This window comes from Danio aesculapii, chromosome 20, assembly GCF_903798145.1.
Source record: "Danio aesculapii chromosome 20, fDanAes4.1, whole genome shotgun sequence".
Lineage (NCBI taxonomy): Eukaryota > Metazoa > Chordata > Actinopteri > Cypriniformes > Danionidae > Danio > Danio aesculapii.
This window is the reverse complement of record NC_079454.1, coordinates 19,730,862-19,748,361: the sequence shown is the minus strand read 5'-3', so window position 1 is coordinate 19,748,361 and position 17,500 is coordinate 19,730,862. Positions and strand designations below refer to the sequence as shown.

Genomic DNA, 17,500 nt, shown 5'->3' with positions numbered 1-17,500 from the left:
TCGTTTCATTTTCGCAGTCCAATTTCCAAAATTAATCAGGTATATATGGGGAGGCAATGAAGCAACGGCCATGGTTGTGTCTGTGCACGGATTGCATTCTTGTGGTGACAGTTGGTCTTGCAGGCTACCTTGAAGAACAAACTTGAACCGCGAGAACAAAGAACGCATATGAGAAATAAGATTCTGCGAGCTTCTGTTGATCACAGTGACCTTCACACGAAACAATTTCATTTTTTTTTCTTTTTAGTGTAAAGTCCTTAAGCACTGTCAATGAAGGTAATTGTAAAATGCAAATAAAATGATTTCGGCTGGACAATATGGGAAAAATTTTATCATGATATATATCTTAATTTCGGTCAATACGATATAATTCCGAATTGATATGGACAATATTAAAAGACAGGAAAAAACTGCCAAGAACGCATACAATTGATGTCTGTATCTACAATGTCTGCAAACTAAATTTGCAAAGTCTATAAACCTCCAGGCTCTTATAACTAATTTGTTTAATAAAAAAAAAAAAAATTATGTTCACTTTTATTTGTATTTAGCCTTTACAAGCATGAGTATAATCATAGTTCTGGTTGCTTTTCATCTTGACATCCTTTAAGGGTTCTATCTGTCTATATTGTGTATATAATAACCTAATTAAATTAAAAGGTTTAACATAAAATAGTTCTTATATACTTTATATAGTCTGTTCAGACTAATATTTTATATAACACATTTTCATCATTTAACAGATTTAATAAATCTATTAATCACATACTTTCTCTTCATAAGCTTTGCATAACCAGATTCCTGATAAATGTTTGTGAATTTTATTTTGTAAGTTGCTCGAGCACTATACCAGCATGCAGCTAGTTTGTGTGTGTGTGTGTGTTAATATGGGTATATGCGAGGATCAAGTATATGCAAGGATCGAGTTTATATCTACGTTTGTGTGTCTGCGGGTGTATGCATGCATCAAGTTTATATGTATAACATATACATAACATAGTATCGGTTTATTTGCGAGTAATTTATAGGTGTATCTGACGTGTTAATAAGCGAAGTTTGCTTCATTGCCTTCTCTTCTGACACCGCTGGTTCCGGTGTCGTGGAGGTGGATGGTGAGGCGACAGGTTGGCTTACACTTTTAAGATGCCTCATCTTCTGACTCTCAGTATGTTTTATCAGGTGGAACAGATTTGATGTGTTCCCGCTGCTAGTCGGCCCCACTCTCCCACACATTTTGCAGAGCACCGAAACTATAAGTTTACCGGAACTTAAAAAGCCAATCACTTCCACACCACTGCATTAGTCTTTCCTTTCTTATCAACTAATTCGTCTGCATGTTTAGCTTGTTCAGCTTGTTTATTCACATCTGTATTCAGGGCACTCATTTTGTAGCTAAAACTTTTGCGATGTTCACGGAGCTTAACCAACTGCAAAGCGCTGGCAGCGTGTCTGATGTACGTCATCACGCAAGTGACATCACGTTTTTTCTGACGGCTGAGCACTGAAAGTCATTCAGTGACAAATGATATAATGTTTAAGATCTTATATATATATAAATATATATATATATATAATAAATATATATATATATATATATATATATATATATTATATATATTATATATATATATATATATATATATAATATATATATATATATTATATATATATATATAATATATATATATATATAATATAAACCGTTCCTATAACAGCACAATAAACAGCTAACAGCATATGTGTTCAGGTTAAAATTCCCAACAAAATCAAATACTTCACATGTAAAATCAAAGAAAAGTATATATTTCATGCATTCTGATCATAACATATTAGTCTGTCTGTACGCAAATGTGACTGAACATGATTGTGTTTTCTGACTGACGTACGGGATGTTCAGTTTAGCTCAGGATAAATGTCTGGAAATAATACTATTCAAAATGACCTAAATAATAACCTGGCAGCGATTACGGACTTTGATAACATGAATCAGATGCGAGTGCTTCAAAGCAACATATTCTGACCTCCAGAACGTCCTCGGTCTGGTCAGATGTGAGGATGTTGACTTTGACTTTCTGGCCGTTGGACAGGTAGATCTCCAGCTGCACCTCTTCAGTGGGGATCTGCTGGGTCTCCTGTGGTAAAGACAAACACAGATGCTCTTTAAAACACCTTTGTGCTGAACTCAAACTCAACTTCTGAAGCTTCCTGCCAGATTCAGCTGATCTCAGAGTTATTCTGATGAGCCTGCAATACCGCTGACGATAATCACACCCTTTCACACTCACAAAAATGAAAGTCACAGAGTCAGAGCAGTTTCATTTCCTCTGAATTTTGCTTACATGTCATGAGTGCTACATATTCAATGGAACAACATTACTATTTATACATTCATACACTTCTTTATTTAAAGGTGCTGTAAGTGTATGACTCTTCTAAAGCATAAAAATACTGTAAAATGTTTCCAGATAGCAAACATCTTTAATAGATACAAGTAGCGTTACTGTTCTATCATATTTTTTTTGCAGATTCATCTTTTCTCCCCCCCTCCTACAAGTTTCATCTCCCACTGAGATGCAGGTCTCAGAGCAGAGACTGATCTTTATAGAGATTACAAAATGAAAATGCGAGGCCAGGTCTAATCTCCTATTCTGCTCCTGCAGAGACTGCTCTCTGATGGGCAGCCGGTGCACGAACACCATCTGACTGCAAAATTACCTATATCTGTGTGGGCTGGAGGAGCAAAATCCCAAAGAATGAATGCAATTCAGGCCAAACATGTAGTACTGAATGGTACTGGCATGTAACAAAGTAAATGAGCGAAAGTTATTGAGGAAATGAGATAAACGAGGCCCATAAATATTTAATTGGAAATGCTAAATCTGTTTTAAATTCATATCATTAATATGAGAGTTGAAAAAAAATAGGGTCAGAATTTTAAAGAGTTCATATACTTTGTAATGTCTTCATTTTTCTACAGTGCGTTTGTGCTTGTGAATGTATAAGTAATCTACAATGTTACAAAGCTCAAAGTCTCCTACAAAATATGTACAATAATTATTGTCTCTAAAAAGAAAACTAAGACTCGTTAAAACATACTGATTTAGGTCCAGATATTTATTCAATTCAACTGTCACAAATTGAAATTTTAGTACTATGACCTTCTAAAAGAGTGCATGTCCTCTAGCAGGTCTTTGACTGACTGCCAACTATGTCACTTTTACATGTAGAAATTTGAAGAGCTGTTTAACAGAGAAAAAGTTTTTTTTTTAATGTTTAGTAACTAATTTATTTGCCGTTGCCATGATAACAGTGAATAATATTTTACTAGCTGTTTTGCAAGATAAAAGTGTTCAGTTTAAAGTACAATTTAAAGACTTGGTTAGTCAGGTTGACAAGGGAAGTTTGGTTAAGTAGGCAAGTTATAAGACAATAGTGGTTTGTTCTGTAGGCAATAGGAAAACAATATCTTAAGGGGTATAGACCATTTTGAGGGATGTAAACAAAAGAATCATCCCAACATATTTATTTTACAATTTTAATTTCTATAGCTTCCGAAAATTCAAAAAGTGCCATCGAACTGCCTCTTGTTATAGTTATGAAATAGTTTGATAACAAGCAGGAAATATTCATGGGCAAATGACATGACCACATTGTCTTTAACAATAATGAGCTTAAAACACGGTTTAATTGTTTTTTAAACTGCTCAAATTCCAGCCAAACTAAAAGAAAGAGGCTTTCTCCACAAGAAAAAAAACATTCTAGGAAATTCTGTGAAAATTGCACACACAAACAGACATGACAAAGTACTATATTTACAATTCTTGAAATTAATTTGTAGAGTTATTATAAATATAAAGAATATAAAATTTCTACCTGTTGAGCTTTCCTCAAAAGCTGTGAACATCTCACTGGATCCAGAATTGGGTCCTGACGCACTGTAGGAGAAAATAAAATGCTCTTCATTAAAGGTGTCAAAACATCCTACTCCTACAACATCCTACAAATGAACTTTGAGAAATTAATATTTTTAAATCAGAGGGAATGAATTAAATTGATTTTAAGTTACAGTAGCATTGTTACAGAAGATTTCTATATTCCACAACAAATTCTGAACTAAAATTGCACAATACTTTACATAAATTTAGCAGCTGCTTTGCTTTATGATAGAAATACAGTTGAAGTCAGAATTATTAGACCCCCTGAAATATTAGCCCCCCTGTTTTTTTCCCCAATTTATGTTCAACGGAGAGATTTTTTTTTAACACATTTCTAATAGTTTTAATAACTCATCTCTAATAACTGATTTATTTGATCTTTGCCATGATGACAGTAAATAATATTTGACTAGATATTTTTCAAGAGACTTCTAAACAGCTTAACGTGACATTTAAAGACTTAACTAGGTTAATTAGGTTAACTAGGCAGGTTAGGATAATTAGGCAAGTTATTGTATAATGATGGTTTGTTCTGTAGACTATGTATTTATATCTGTAGACTGAAATAAAACAAGTAAGACTTTCTCCAGAAGAAAAAATATTATCAGACATACTGTGAAAATTTCCATGCTCTGTTAAACATCATTTGGGAAATATTTAAAAAAGAAAAATAAATTCAAAGGGGGGCTAATAATTCTGACTTCAACTGTATATATTTTTGAGCAGAGAGCAAATCAGCATATCAGACTGATTTCTAAGGGATCATGTAACTGAAAATTGGAAAGATTAAATGACATATTATCAAAAACATGCAATTTTTAAATGTTAATATTTCACAATATTACTGTTTTCTATTTCTATAAGCTCTTTTTGTGATGAAGGATTTTATCAAACTGTTTTAATGAGATACTCAATGCAAAATAATTCACTTAAATAAACCAAACACAACATATCTAAAAAAAAAAAAGCAAGCACTTTGCACTATTATAGGGAGTGTCCACATTTGTAGCTCGACTTGTGACAGAAATGACCACACATGCAAAACTATGCTGAATGCAGGGCTGAATACACCAGCTTTGTTAGGGTGTTTTAATCAGTTGACAATTATTGAATAGCTTATAAAGTGTGTAAAAGAATGCCAAGAAGTGCCTCTGTCACACACACAACTGAGGATATACTAGGTGTTTCAGAAACCTGTGTTTAACTGTATTTAATAATGGCCACCATTACATCCCCTTATTTAAAAACATCCTCTTTTAAAATAACTGCTGGCATTTATAACACGGCCCATCCACTGACAACAGAAAAAAAGAAGAAATAAAAAACACTTTTTTATTCAGCAGAAAAAATTATACTTTTTATTAAATCTGGCCCTTTCCTTGTGTATGCAGGCCCCATGATTTCAAGTACATTTTTGCAAACCTTGGTAGATCACAATATGTATTTTTTATTTTCCTTCTGTTTAATAACCAAATTTATTTTTTGACTATTTACTTTATTGTTTTTGATACTTTTTTGATGTTGATATTGATGGTGATATTGAGAAATCTGCAGGTTGTGATCTGTGGTTCTTGTTCTATTGTTTTGTTTAGCTAAAATAACAGCAATTTACTGGTGATTTTACAACGTCTCATCCTGGAAAATTGGTGGAATTCATTTTCTGGTATATATATATATATATATATATATATATATATATATATATATATATATATATATATATATATATTTTTTTTTTTTTTTTTTTTTATTTATTTATTTTTTTAAAGGGCCTGTTCATACATGACCTCTTTACATCAATTTACCAGTAACTTTCTGAAAGGTTTATGTGTGAAAGGGGCTAATGACTATAATTAGCTAAAAATGGCTATGCTTGAGCATTTCTGTCCTTTTTATGGAGTAATCTTGTAAAATCATGTCCTGTTTTTGGTTTTTTTGATGTCTTTGATCCAAGGTGGGGCATTTATATTTCATTGAAATGGCACTAGACTTCATGTGAAATCAGACAGAGGATCTTTTCAGCATCTCTCTCTGACCACAGTGATGTGCACCAAGTTTTAGAAGGTGGAGTTCAGACTTATTCAAATGACCCACAAATGAACACATGCATAAACAAAACAGTAGTGGGTTTGTCACTGTTCTTTAAATAGTTCAAAGAACATATTTCCTCTTGAACCCGCTCGACAAATGAATTCAGAACTATTATCCCAGCTGAATTATTGGCGCCCCTATGTTTTTCCCAAATTTCAGTTTGACAGAAAGAAGACTTTAACACATTTCTTAAATTAATAGTTTAAATTCTTTATTTTCTTTGCCATGATGACAGAACATTTAATAGATATTTTTCAATACAAAATGTAAACCTCAATGTTTTAAAAGTCATATAATAAAATAATATTAACTGACCTGGTATATATTTAGCCTATTTCTTTAAAACTACCACCACGGCTCTTTGACTGACAATGACCTTAGTTTTGCAGGGGGAAAAAACGATGCTGGAAGCAAAAAGACCAACATAAACTATAATGTTTATTTTTGCTTCCAATATAGCACACGAGCAAACAACCACAAGCCGTTTGCGCAAACTAACGAAATATTCGTTGTGAACAGCTTGTGTGTTTGTGTGGGTTCATTTTCCATAACCGTGTTTCTGAGTGATGTAACCGAGGGGAGCCCTGGCCAAGAGCAGCTTCAGACTGTGAGCAAATAAGCTCAACAAGGCTTAGCTTGTTGGATGGAGAGTGCCAGTGCTGGAATGGATTAGCGCAAACGGCTCTTGGTGCTGCCAGCACTGCTGATTTCCTTTTGTGCGCAGAAAATCTCACCCGTAACCTGTTAAACGACAAATCCTCACAGCTGTGGCCATCTTTTATGTAGTTTACCTGGTTCTTTGCTAGCCGAAATTTGACGTAGCTTTCAGTTAAAACAGGATGTTTGGGTGGAACATTTTGAAAGACAACAGGTTTATCAATTACATCACATTCATGAATCATGACTTGCTACTTCTTAAGACCAATTCACACCCCACAGACAGACGGCAACAGACACTTTTAACAGTACCAATCTTTCGCAACTGAACTTGGTGGATAGGCAATCATCAGATTGTAAAGAGAAGTGAGGAGCTGTTATCTGGTGTTTTTATTTTGACATTAGTCTGCATCTGTCTCAGCGTAAGGTGTCATCCTAATTCTAAAGAGCATCTGATTGGACGAAAATCAGTGAAGTGCAAGCTGAGTCATCAGATTTGCTCCATTTTTGCAGAAGATTGTTAAATGTAAATGTTTTTTTCGTTGAATTAAAAAACATATGTCACCATATATTGCATAAACATATACTTGATTTGAGTCGTGTCCACATCATAACGTCAGATGTGCATTATTCATGATCAGGTGTACATTATTCAATGGCCTGCTAATTACTTAATATGTTCTTGAAAAAACATTAAAAAATATTTCTTGAGCATAAATTATCAAAAAATCTGATATGAATATGAACTGAAATAATGCGAAATAAAAGAACTAATATTACTACAACTATCAAAAATAAATTAAAGCTACATATTTGAATAATATTAATAATAATAATAATATATAATATTATATTAATATTCGCCGAGCCCTAGTATACACAATTGGTGATTGTATTAAAAGGACAGTTCACTCAAAAACATTCAGAACAATGTTGGAATCCAAAAACCATTGACTTTCAAAGTATTTGTTTTTTTCTACTACTGATGCCAATTAATAACGGTTTCCAACATTCTTCAAAATTTCTTTAGACAGTCATGACAATACTTCGTAATAAAATAAGTAGTAATAAAAATGTTTCATGAATAATTTTTTTTAGTTGTGGTACTTTGTTCTTTACAATAATGCTATCAAATGGCTTAGGTAGTCTTAATGATATCTATAAGCTCCAAAACAGTTGGTTTCTCATCAAACCTCTTGACCCGGCCTTTACCCTTCAAAATGCTACTGCATTTGGGCACAAACCACTCTCACTGGCAGAGCTATGATAACAAAATGCTATGGATGTTTTTTTTTTTTTTTATGGGAGGGGCTACTCTAGTCCACCTGTCTTCATGTTTTAGTTTAAATTTAGTCACATGTCGAACAAAACTGGACAGTTCAAAACATTTCACTGGACCTTTAAATGTAATGTAAATAAGTCATTCAGTATTACAATAACATGAGTAATAACAGAATGATCAACATTTTTTGGCAATTTATTCATGTTTTTTGTTTTATTTAAGTGAAAGCTACAAAAATGAAAGACAAACCATTTTTTAAGAACACTACTTTTTTTGAAAATAGGCTCATTTAGAATTCACCTAGAGGTTAAACAGTATGGTTTTACCATTTTTAATGCATTTAGCCAATCCACGGGTCTGGTGGGAGAACATTTAACTTGCAGTAGCAATAATTTTCCAATTTAAAGATTGATTCTTCTGCAGATATATTGTGTACCAAGACTGAAAGAAAATAAAAACTTGCTATTTTCACGGTCGATATGGCTGCTCTTATTCCTGCAAGGAATTTTGCTGACGTACCATAGCTTCAACAGGAGCAATGGTATTACACAGCACTGTTCCCTAGTAACTGAGGACTATTGCGTAATATCATTATGCCTGATGCATAATTTGTATGGCATTGTATGGTATCAATGTTCACTGATTTCGCCAGAATGAGTGTAATCCGGTTCAAATATTTATGCTACGCTAAAAGTGCTCCTGCCAGACCCAGAGTTTGGATTCATTAATGGTAAAATTCAACTGTTTAACCTGTTACATAGCACTCTATTTTGGGGATTTACACCTACCTAACTTTATATAGTAACAGTTCCTGACTCCAGTAAGCTGCAAACATAAATTAGGTATCATTGGAAAGAAGACACTTTGAGCTTTACTGTGGTGAAGTTAATTGTTCAAAAATATAAAAAGTTATACATTATGAAGTGATGAAAAATTGTATTGTGTTGTGTTCAATATATGTTTTTCTATTTACAAACACAGCAAAACATTAATGTAATGTCCTAGAAAAAATATGACTTGAAAGCCAAGTGTCTAATGAGCTTATATTTTAAATCTGATGAAGATAGCATTTCTATCTTCTAGATTTCTAAAATAGATTTCTGTAAAAAGTTTTCCGAGGCTATGTCGATGTCTTTCTCTCCCTCACCGTCAAATGCACTTTCTCAAAAATGACCTTCCCAAACGAAAACATTAAAGGGCACCTATGGTGAAAAATCTACTTTTCAAGCTGTTTGGACAAAAATGTGTGTATGTATAGTGTATAAACTGTCATATTGGGGTGAAATAAAAAAAACACCCAGTCCTTTTTTTTCAAATTTAACAACATAAAAACGGTGGACCAATTGGAGCGGTTTTCAGATCGACTCCAACTTTATGTAGGAGTGCGGTTCCCCCGCCCACCAATTTTGATTGACAGCTGCGCGCATTAACATGTCCGGTAGTCACATGTATAATCATATCATCAAGAGAGGACGAGCGCAAAGCAGCCGGGAATAAAAGGTGTGTTCAGTTTGCTAGGATCATCAATCATCATCAAACGTGATCAAGCGTGAGATTTACAAGTTTAAAATGTTTTAAAACAGAGCATGTGTGTAATGAATTACAGCGATTCACTTCAGATGCACTTAATCAGCACAGCCGCGTGTCAGAACAATTAAAGGAAGATGCTTCAATCGCGGTTTGTGGACGTTAAATCAGGTTTATTTTGTACATTAATATAAGAGATATCCATACAGCAGTGGATATTACCAGTATCATGTCACATATGCGTGCAAAACGAGTCTCTCTCTCTCTCTGTGTGTGTGTGTGTCTGCGTGTCTGAGCTATGTGTGTGTGTGTATGTCTGCGCTACGTTTGTTTGTGTGTGTGTGTGTGTGTGTGTGTGTGTGTGTGTGTGTGTGTGTGTGTGTATGTGTCTGCGCTATGTGTTTGTGTCCTTGCTGTGTGTGTGAACTTTGTAATGACATTGTGTGTGACTCATTGTTGCAAATCCACAAAAAAATGTATCAAATAGTGATTGTTAAAGTTCTTACTGTAGTATTTCTCACACACGTTACGTGAGATCTGCTTCCTGAGGCAGCCGAGGGCAGCGATTGCTGACAGGCACATGGGAACGGTGGGCGGGGAGGACTAGCCTTAAAGGGCCAGTACAAAAAACAGCAAAACCTTTTTTCCAGCTATAATATAGACACTTCAAACAGCTATAATAAATAATCTGATGGGTGTTTTGAGCTGAAACTTTACAGACACATTCTGGGGACACAAAAGACTTATATTAAATATGAAAAAAGGGGTAACCTATGAGCCCTTTAACAGTTGCTGAATGATTTGGTCTACATTCACAGTTTATGCATCTTTGAAAAGAAGACACTCTGGGCTTTATTATCCATCATCTAAAGTTTATGAATTTGATGCCAATATTATGCAAAATGAAATTTCTGGAATTATTTTTCTGAGACAATGTTTTGTGATTTTCTCCCTTTCCTTGTTTGTGGAAAAGCAGTCTGATGACCACACGTACTGAAGGTTTCTAACAACTATTTTAATCTGTTCACATACCACTTATTTTTTAACTCAAGGGTACTTGTAAAATGAGCCTTTTTCCAAAAAAAGCAAAGTGTTCTTTAAGCCCTTCTTCCCTGAGCTACGCAAAAAACACTTTGTTTTTATATACATACACTAGTCCACTGGGCATAGTATTCAACAACCACTTCCAAAATAAGTACTGTACCTCTTCGTAGGACGATACGGTAGTCTGAACTGTGCAGGCTGGTGATGGACACGTAGGGCAGCTCAAACTCCTGCAATTTTCTCACGTCTGGACACACAGCGGGAGGTCGGAGAGGTTTGGACGAAGCAACAAGAGACCAGATGAAATGTATGAGTGCCTTCAGACTCAAGGACATTTGGAGAGTAATAGCATTGACAACAAACAAGTGAGATGGGCGGAGAATCCATCTGGCTAAAGCCATAGAGGGCACAATAACATGTTTATCACTTTGTGCAAGAGAGAGGAGGAGAAATAACAGAAGGAGGAACGAGGGAATAAATAAATGCTGCACAGCTGTTAGAAAAAGACATTTTTCTCTAGAGTTGGGAAACAGGAGAAGGGGGGTTGCACTGAAATGGGCACTGAGCTTTTAGAAACATTAAAAACAGGAGTGTGAAAAGAAGAAGAGGAGGAGACGACAGTTAGATCTATAGCATAATGCATGCCGTCACAACTTTTCATTCTACTCTTTGGCTTACCCTTTTCAGTGCTCTGACATTAGACAGCATGTTAAGACAAGAATGGTATTATGTGATAGGAATGTATTATTTAAAGACACATGTACATATGTACATCATTAAAAAACATGTTTCTGTTTCGTTTGTATAGTTGTAACAATGTTTACATGTTAATAATATAACATGAACAAAAATAACATAATATTACACTACACAGGAATACTATTTTAATACTAATCACATATTTGAGATTTTCATTATTTAGTTAAAATTAATACAAGTATACTCTAACCAAGGAGGCTAAAGACCGTGGCCTCTAGCATCTGTCGTTAGAGCACCTTAAAGTCTGGTTGATACTTCTGCGTCGACCAATATCCGTGACTCACGGTGCATGCCTTGCACGTGCATTTATACTTCTGTGTGCTGTTTGTGTTGCTCTGCAATAACACTTCCGAAACACTAGCTCACAGTGAGGTTTTTATGTTCCTCTGTGTCGAGTTTCTTCAACTAGTGTTTTGTTTTTTCTGAACGTTACCTTAATGTACAAGTAGCTAAAACTTGCTCATTCTGAAGCAGGAGCTGGCGGATGTGCAACAACAATAATCATAAGGTAAACACAAAACAAAAGTCTCCATCTGGAGCTCCTTCATGGGACTCGACACTTGTAAACACTCGCTCCAACGGGTTTGAGCGGTTCTCAGCCCCATCCACACTCATCAGTGCCACCAAGCAGACCAATAACAGAGCTTGCGCTACACGTCATTGCAACATGTTTTTACATTTTTGAGAGGTGTACGTCAGTGTCGGCTACGGTGAGGGCTATTCGACCACGCGAAGCTGCGCCGGACCATACTTGATGCAAAAGTATAAATCTGTCTTTAGAGGTCAGAGGAGTGAGGTTTACCTGCATAGCACTTGGCTAGCGTGTTGTTTGCTCTAACAAGGGAGCTAAAGATGATGGCATCTAGCGTCTGTTGCTAGAGCACCTTTAGAGATCAGAGGAGTGAGGTTTACCTGCATAGCACTTGGCTAGCTAGCCTCTGTTCTACATACATGTCATGATTGGATGTGCATTAATATATCACAAATATAATAACAATTTGTATTTATTTCTGTTTTAAGTCCAGACATGTTTTTGGCACAGAATTGTTTATCTTAACTCCACCATCAGTTAGTCGACAATCAGGTTCTGTTTGCAGACATTTATTTTCCACAATTTATTATTATTATTTCTTTTACCAGTGCATATTTCTGCCAAGATCAGGCAGTATGCCAAAATCATATTTGGAAAGGATTCTTATGGGGTCTGTATTTCATCATTCCATCTGACAAGATTAAGCCTTTTTTTAAGTGAGGATCTGGCAACAGAGTGGGAGTTGCGCACAGCTTGTCATTCCTCAAGGATGCGTGATGATTCTCCGCTAAAAGCAGTCAAACAACGACAGCTCGTATAAAAAAGAGACACGAAAAGTTCTATAAACAAAACGACTGAATTTATCCAGACAAGACGAGGCGTTGCCAGACATCTGCATAAAATCACAAATGCCCTCCAGTTTTGAGAACAAGAAAGAAAAAATAACAAGTCCACTTCCAATAAGTCTACGGTTCTCCTAGGGGTTCATCCTTTGAAAGACTTTCAGCTCTGTAATGTAATGAAGGCAGAACTGGAAACGGGACAATTGTGAAAAAGGTATTCTTTACAAATCCACTTGCTGAATGCACTAAACTAAAATGACATGCATTGCAAAAGAAATGAAAGAATCTGGCCTCAGGAAACTCATTTATTTTGTCTCTAGGGGGTGTTCATAAAAAATGATTCACACACTCCTGGTCATTCGAAAAAGATGCTTGAAGCCAGAATATTGTTAAATATGATGTGGAGCAAGCGCAACTCCTCGCGTGAGTGTTTAATCGCTTTCATTTCAGATGGAACAAGTAATATTTTTCTGTGCAGGGCATTTCAGGCCATTCGCAATCAATCAATACAGCGACAAGCATTTGAATACAGCTGCTGCTGCATTTACTCCTGCCAGCAAAATCCCAACAAACATTGTTTATAATAGACTAAGAAGGAAAACCACATCTATTTCTAGTGAAGCATTGTTCAGATTATGTGTTGTTTTTAAGACTCTAAGGAATTATATTGCAGTGCTTTTCTCCTCTCTTCTCTCTCAGAGTATGTCATGTATTATTTTATGGCAAAAGCTGATAGACGCATCATGTTTCAATGCTTAGAGACAAAATTTATAACTTATTTGCTGGTAGCATCTTTAGTTTTCTTTACATTCTATGAGGTGAGTATGAATGGTTTTCCTGTGCAAACATCACTGTCATGATTTTTCTGAGATAACTTGTTCTCTAAAGAGATAGCACACCTAAAAATATATATTTTTAAATGTTTTATTACGCTCAGGTCATCCAAGATAAACAGTTGAGGTCAGAATTATTAGCCCCCCTTTGAATTTTTTTCTTTTTTAAATATTTCCCAAATAATGTTTAACAAAGCAAGGAAATTTTCACAGCATGTCTGATAATAATTTTTCTTCTGGAGAAAGTCTTATTTGTTTTATTTCGGCTAGAATAAAAGCAGTTTTTAATAAAAAAAAAACATTAAGGTCAAAATTATTAGCCCCTTTAAGCTATATATTTTTTTGATAATCTACAAAACAAACCATCATTATACAATAATCCCAATCACCTCACCTCATCAGTGACCTCGTTAAGTCTTTAAATGTCACTTTAAGCTGTAAAGTGTCTTGAAAAATATCTAGTCAAGTATTATTTACAGTAATCATGGCAAAGATAAAATAAATGAGTTATTAAAACTATTATGTTTAGAAATGTGTTGAAATAATCTTCTCCCAGTTAAACAGAAATTGGGAGAAAAAAAAAACAGGGGGCTAATAATTCAGGGGGGCTAATAATTCTGACTTCAACTGTACAGTGGTTGACATTTTTTCTTTAGTAAAACATTAAAGCTAACACAGAAAGAAAATATGGATATACATAGACATAGACATAGATGCAACAACTATAGATTTTGGTTGTACGATTACAGGGTTAGGAAGAATCATAGTTTCACAGTTCTCACGATTAATATGGATTTATTAATTTTCAAAACACTACTAGTTTAGAAAAATCACATGAAAATCCCTTATATTTTAAAGCATTATTTATAGCTGCTCAGTAACCAATTAATCCAGCAAATAATAATAAATAATAAAAAAACAATAGCCAAAAAAGAAACAGAAAAAAAAAACGTTTTTAGCTTTTAAACACAAGTAATAATTTTAAACTGAAAATAAATGACAGAACAATAAATAAACAAATGAATAAGTAAATAAATAAAAATAAGATTAAACAAAAAATAGTATTTGTCTAATGTAAATCTAAGTCACACACATTAGCTAAGCATTTCAATTTTAAAGAGAACAAACGAGTCAGACTGCTGAACCTCAAGCACTTTTGAAGTCAGAATTATTGGCCCCTCTTTGAAGGTTTTTTTTTTTTATATATATTTCTCAAATTATGTAGAACAAGGAAATTTTCACTGTATGTCTGATAATATTTTTTTTTCTGGAGAAAGCCCTATTTGCTTTATTTCGGCTAGAATAAAAGCAGTTTTTAATTTTTCTAAAACCATTTTAGAGACAAAATTATTAGAGAAGTTTGCATGTTCTCCCCTTGCTGGCGTGGGTTTCCTCCAGGTGCTCCAGTTTCCCCCAAAAGTCCAAAGACATACAGTACAGATGAACTGGGTAGGCTAAATTGTCCATAGTGTATGTGTGTGAATAAGTATGTATGGATGTTTCCCATTGATGGGTTGCAGCTTGAAGGGCATCCACTGTGTAAAACATATGCTGGATAAGTTGGCGCTTCATTCCGCTGTGTAGGGCTGGGTATCAAGTTCCATACTTTTTAAGCATCGACCGAATCGTCTCGATACTATAGAGTATCTAAAGAAACATTTTCGTTCGGTACCAAATTTCGACACCCAAGGGAATAATATTGTCAACGTCAGTAAGCTAGAAAACCTGCATCCTTAACGTGCCCGGACCAAATGCTGGCGGTTACACCCACTCGCCCAGAGCTTATCAAATTGTCAAACAGACATGAAAAATCAGTTAACTTTTAGCACTTCTTGCTTGTGTACCGTTAAAGTTAAGTTTAAGGCCCCGTTTACACTATCAACACAGATCGGATCTGTTCTATGACCGTGTAAACAGAAAAAAAACGCATGCATTCGGATATTCAGCGATCGGTTTCAGGCCTCCTTCATATAAATCAGATATAAATCGGATATGTGACAATGCGACTGTCATGTAAACAGGCAGATCGGATTTATTGAGGCGTTCTGTTCTGATCATCATTAAACTTGTGACAATGTGGTGCCTCTCCGCAATTTAATGATGTAGGAGGAAGAGCGTGTGTGGAGATTCCGACGCGGTAAACAACAACAGAGGAAACATGGAGGAAAGTGGTCAGTCACCACAATTTGCTCCCACCAGACCTGAGATCTCTCTCGTAACCACACATTCCTCTGAATGGTGGAGGACATCATACAGCATATAAACCATAAGCGCAAGATGCGATGACGGCTCTTTCCCACCTCCTCCGCCTCAAAATCATTTTAAAGTTGGGCGAACTTCGTGTTGTAACTTTTGTTTTTTTTTTCGCTATTAATACACTCACTGCAGGCTACACAGAACAACTTTATTCTCTCCAACAACACCAGTGCGCACACAGGCAAAGGCTACATCAACTACACACACACATCAGGGCCATACCATTACGTAAACTGCGTGGGGGTAAATCTGGACTGAACCATTCACTGCTTCTACTACGCTTCGTAGATTTCGCAGAGCTATAAACAAGACAGTTTCTTCCAAAGTGACTAGTGTGGCACAGACGCTAAAACCGGCGCTTATGCATGCATCCTAAATTGTACGGCAAGTGTAAAGACATGAATTGGATATGGGTCACAATTAAAAAAACATGTAAACGGACAGACAAAAAAAATCTGATATAGGCAGTATCATATGTATACGGAATTGACCTGGCAGTGTAAACGGGGCTTAAGTTTGTGCGGTGTAAATTTATTAATCCTTTTTCGACCTAATGTAAGCTGTGTAACGTTATGTACTGTTTCGATGGCTTAAATACCTGGCTAAGTTGATACTAAAATACTTTAAGGTTAACAGTAAATGATGAAGTTTACCTCACATTAAACTTATCTAATATAATTGTCCTTATCCTTGGCTGCAGTAACAGTTTAGCTTTCATGTTTTCTTCACATTAATGTTATAGTCTCTGCTCCTGCTGACCCCGGAATTAGGAGACCATCAAGTGATAATCTATTTACACTGGCAGAAAAAGTAAAAATATACAAATAAAGGAAAGATGAATGCCACAGGGCTTTTACAATTTTTATTATTAAAGGTTTGCTGCCTTTTTCTACTGTGGAGAAAGATTAGATTTACTGATATGCATTTTTTAATGCCTAGAAAGGAACCAAAAACATAGTCAAAATAAGTCCATGCGATATAAGTGGTTCAATCATAACTATATGAAGCTGCAAGAATACTTCTGTGCGTAAAGTAAACAAAAATAACTATTCAACGATTTATCCATGGGAGGATCAGAAAGCTCTTGGATTAAATCCAAAATATCTTCATTTGTAGATAATAATGACAGAATTTCAATTTTTGGGTGAACTAAACCTTTAAGCAGCAGTAAGCCTCACAAATACTTAAAATTGATTGACTTAAAACTGCTTGAACTTTATTAAAACTGTTTGCACTAATATATTGTGTTAACTACACTTTGTTCATTTTGTGCTTTCGTTCCTTTGTTTATTGGTCTTAGAGATAAGCCTGCAGTGAAAAGTGTCACAAACGTATTGACAAAATAATCTTGTTAAAATATATTTCTTAAAATAAAAGTATCGAAAAAAAGTATAGTTCTGAACGGTATCAAATTCAGGGTATCGGTATCGAAAATTTTGGAACGATACCCAGCCCTACCGCTGTGGCAACCCCAGATTAATAAAGGGACAAAGCCGAAAAGAAAATTAATGAATGTTAAAAACAAAATGAAGATCTTGACTTCTACTGTGCAGCCATGATAGGCTGAAGTTGTGCTGTATGTGTTGGTGAATCTACCACCTCTGAAAGACATACCATCGGTTGTGGTAAAAGGTTTATATGAATCATCAAGGAAGATGATTCAAGGAAGAAAATATTCTTTAATATTTTACTGAAGAAAAAGTCACATCTTGGATGACATGAGAGTAAATTAAGAGCATTTT

General features: G+C 35.0%; 1 protein-coding gene across 1 annotated transcript in view; it reads right to left on the bottom strand.

Annotated features, from left to right (window-relative positions):
• The window catches only part of snx17 (sorting nexin 17), a 103,923-nt gene that overhangs the window by 42,986 nt on the left and 43,437 nt on the right, over nucleotides 1-17,500 (bottom strand). The window contains exons 7-9 of the mRNA XM_056481491.1: nucleotides 10,697-10,783; nucleotides 3,874-3,935; nucleotides 2,022-2,132 (exon numbers count right to left, since the gene is read on the bottom strand). Of these exons, the coding sequence (XP_056337466.1) occupies nucleotides 2,022-2,132; nucleotides 3,874-3,935; nucleotides 10,697-10,783 (260 nt within the window). The remainder of the gene's footprint in view (nucleotides 1-2,021; nucleotides 2,133-3,873; nucleotides 3,936-10,696; nucleotides 10,784-17,500) is intronic.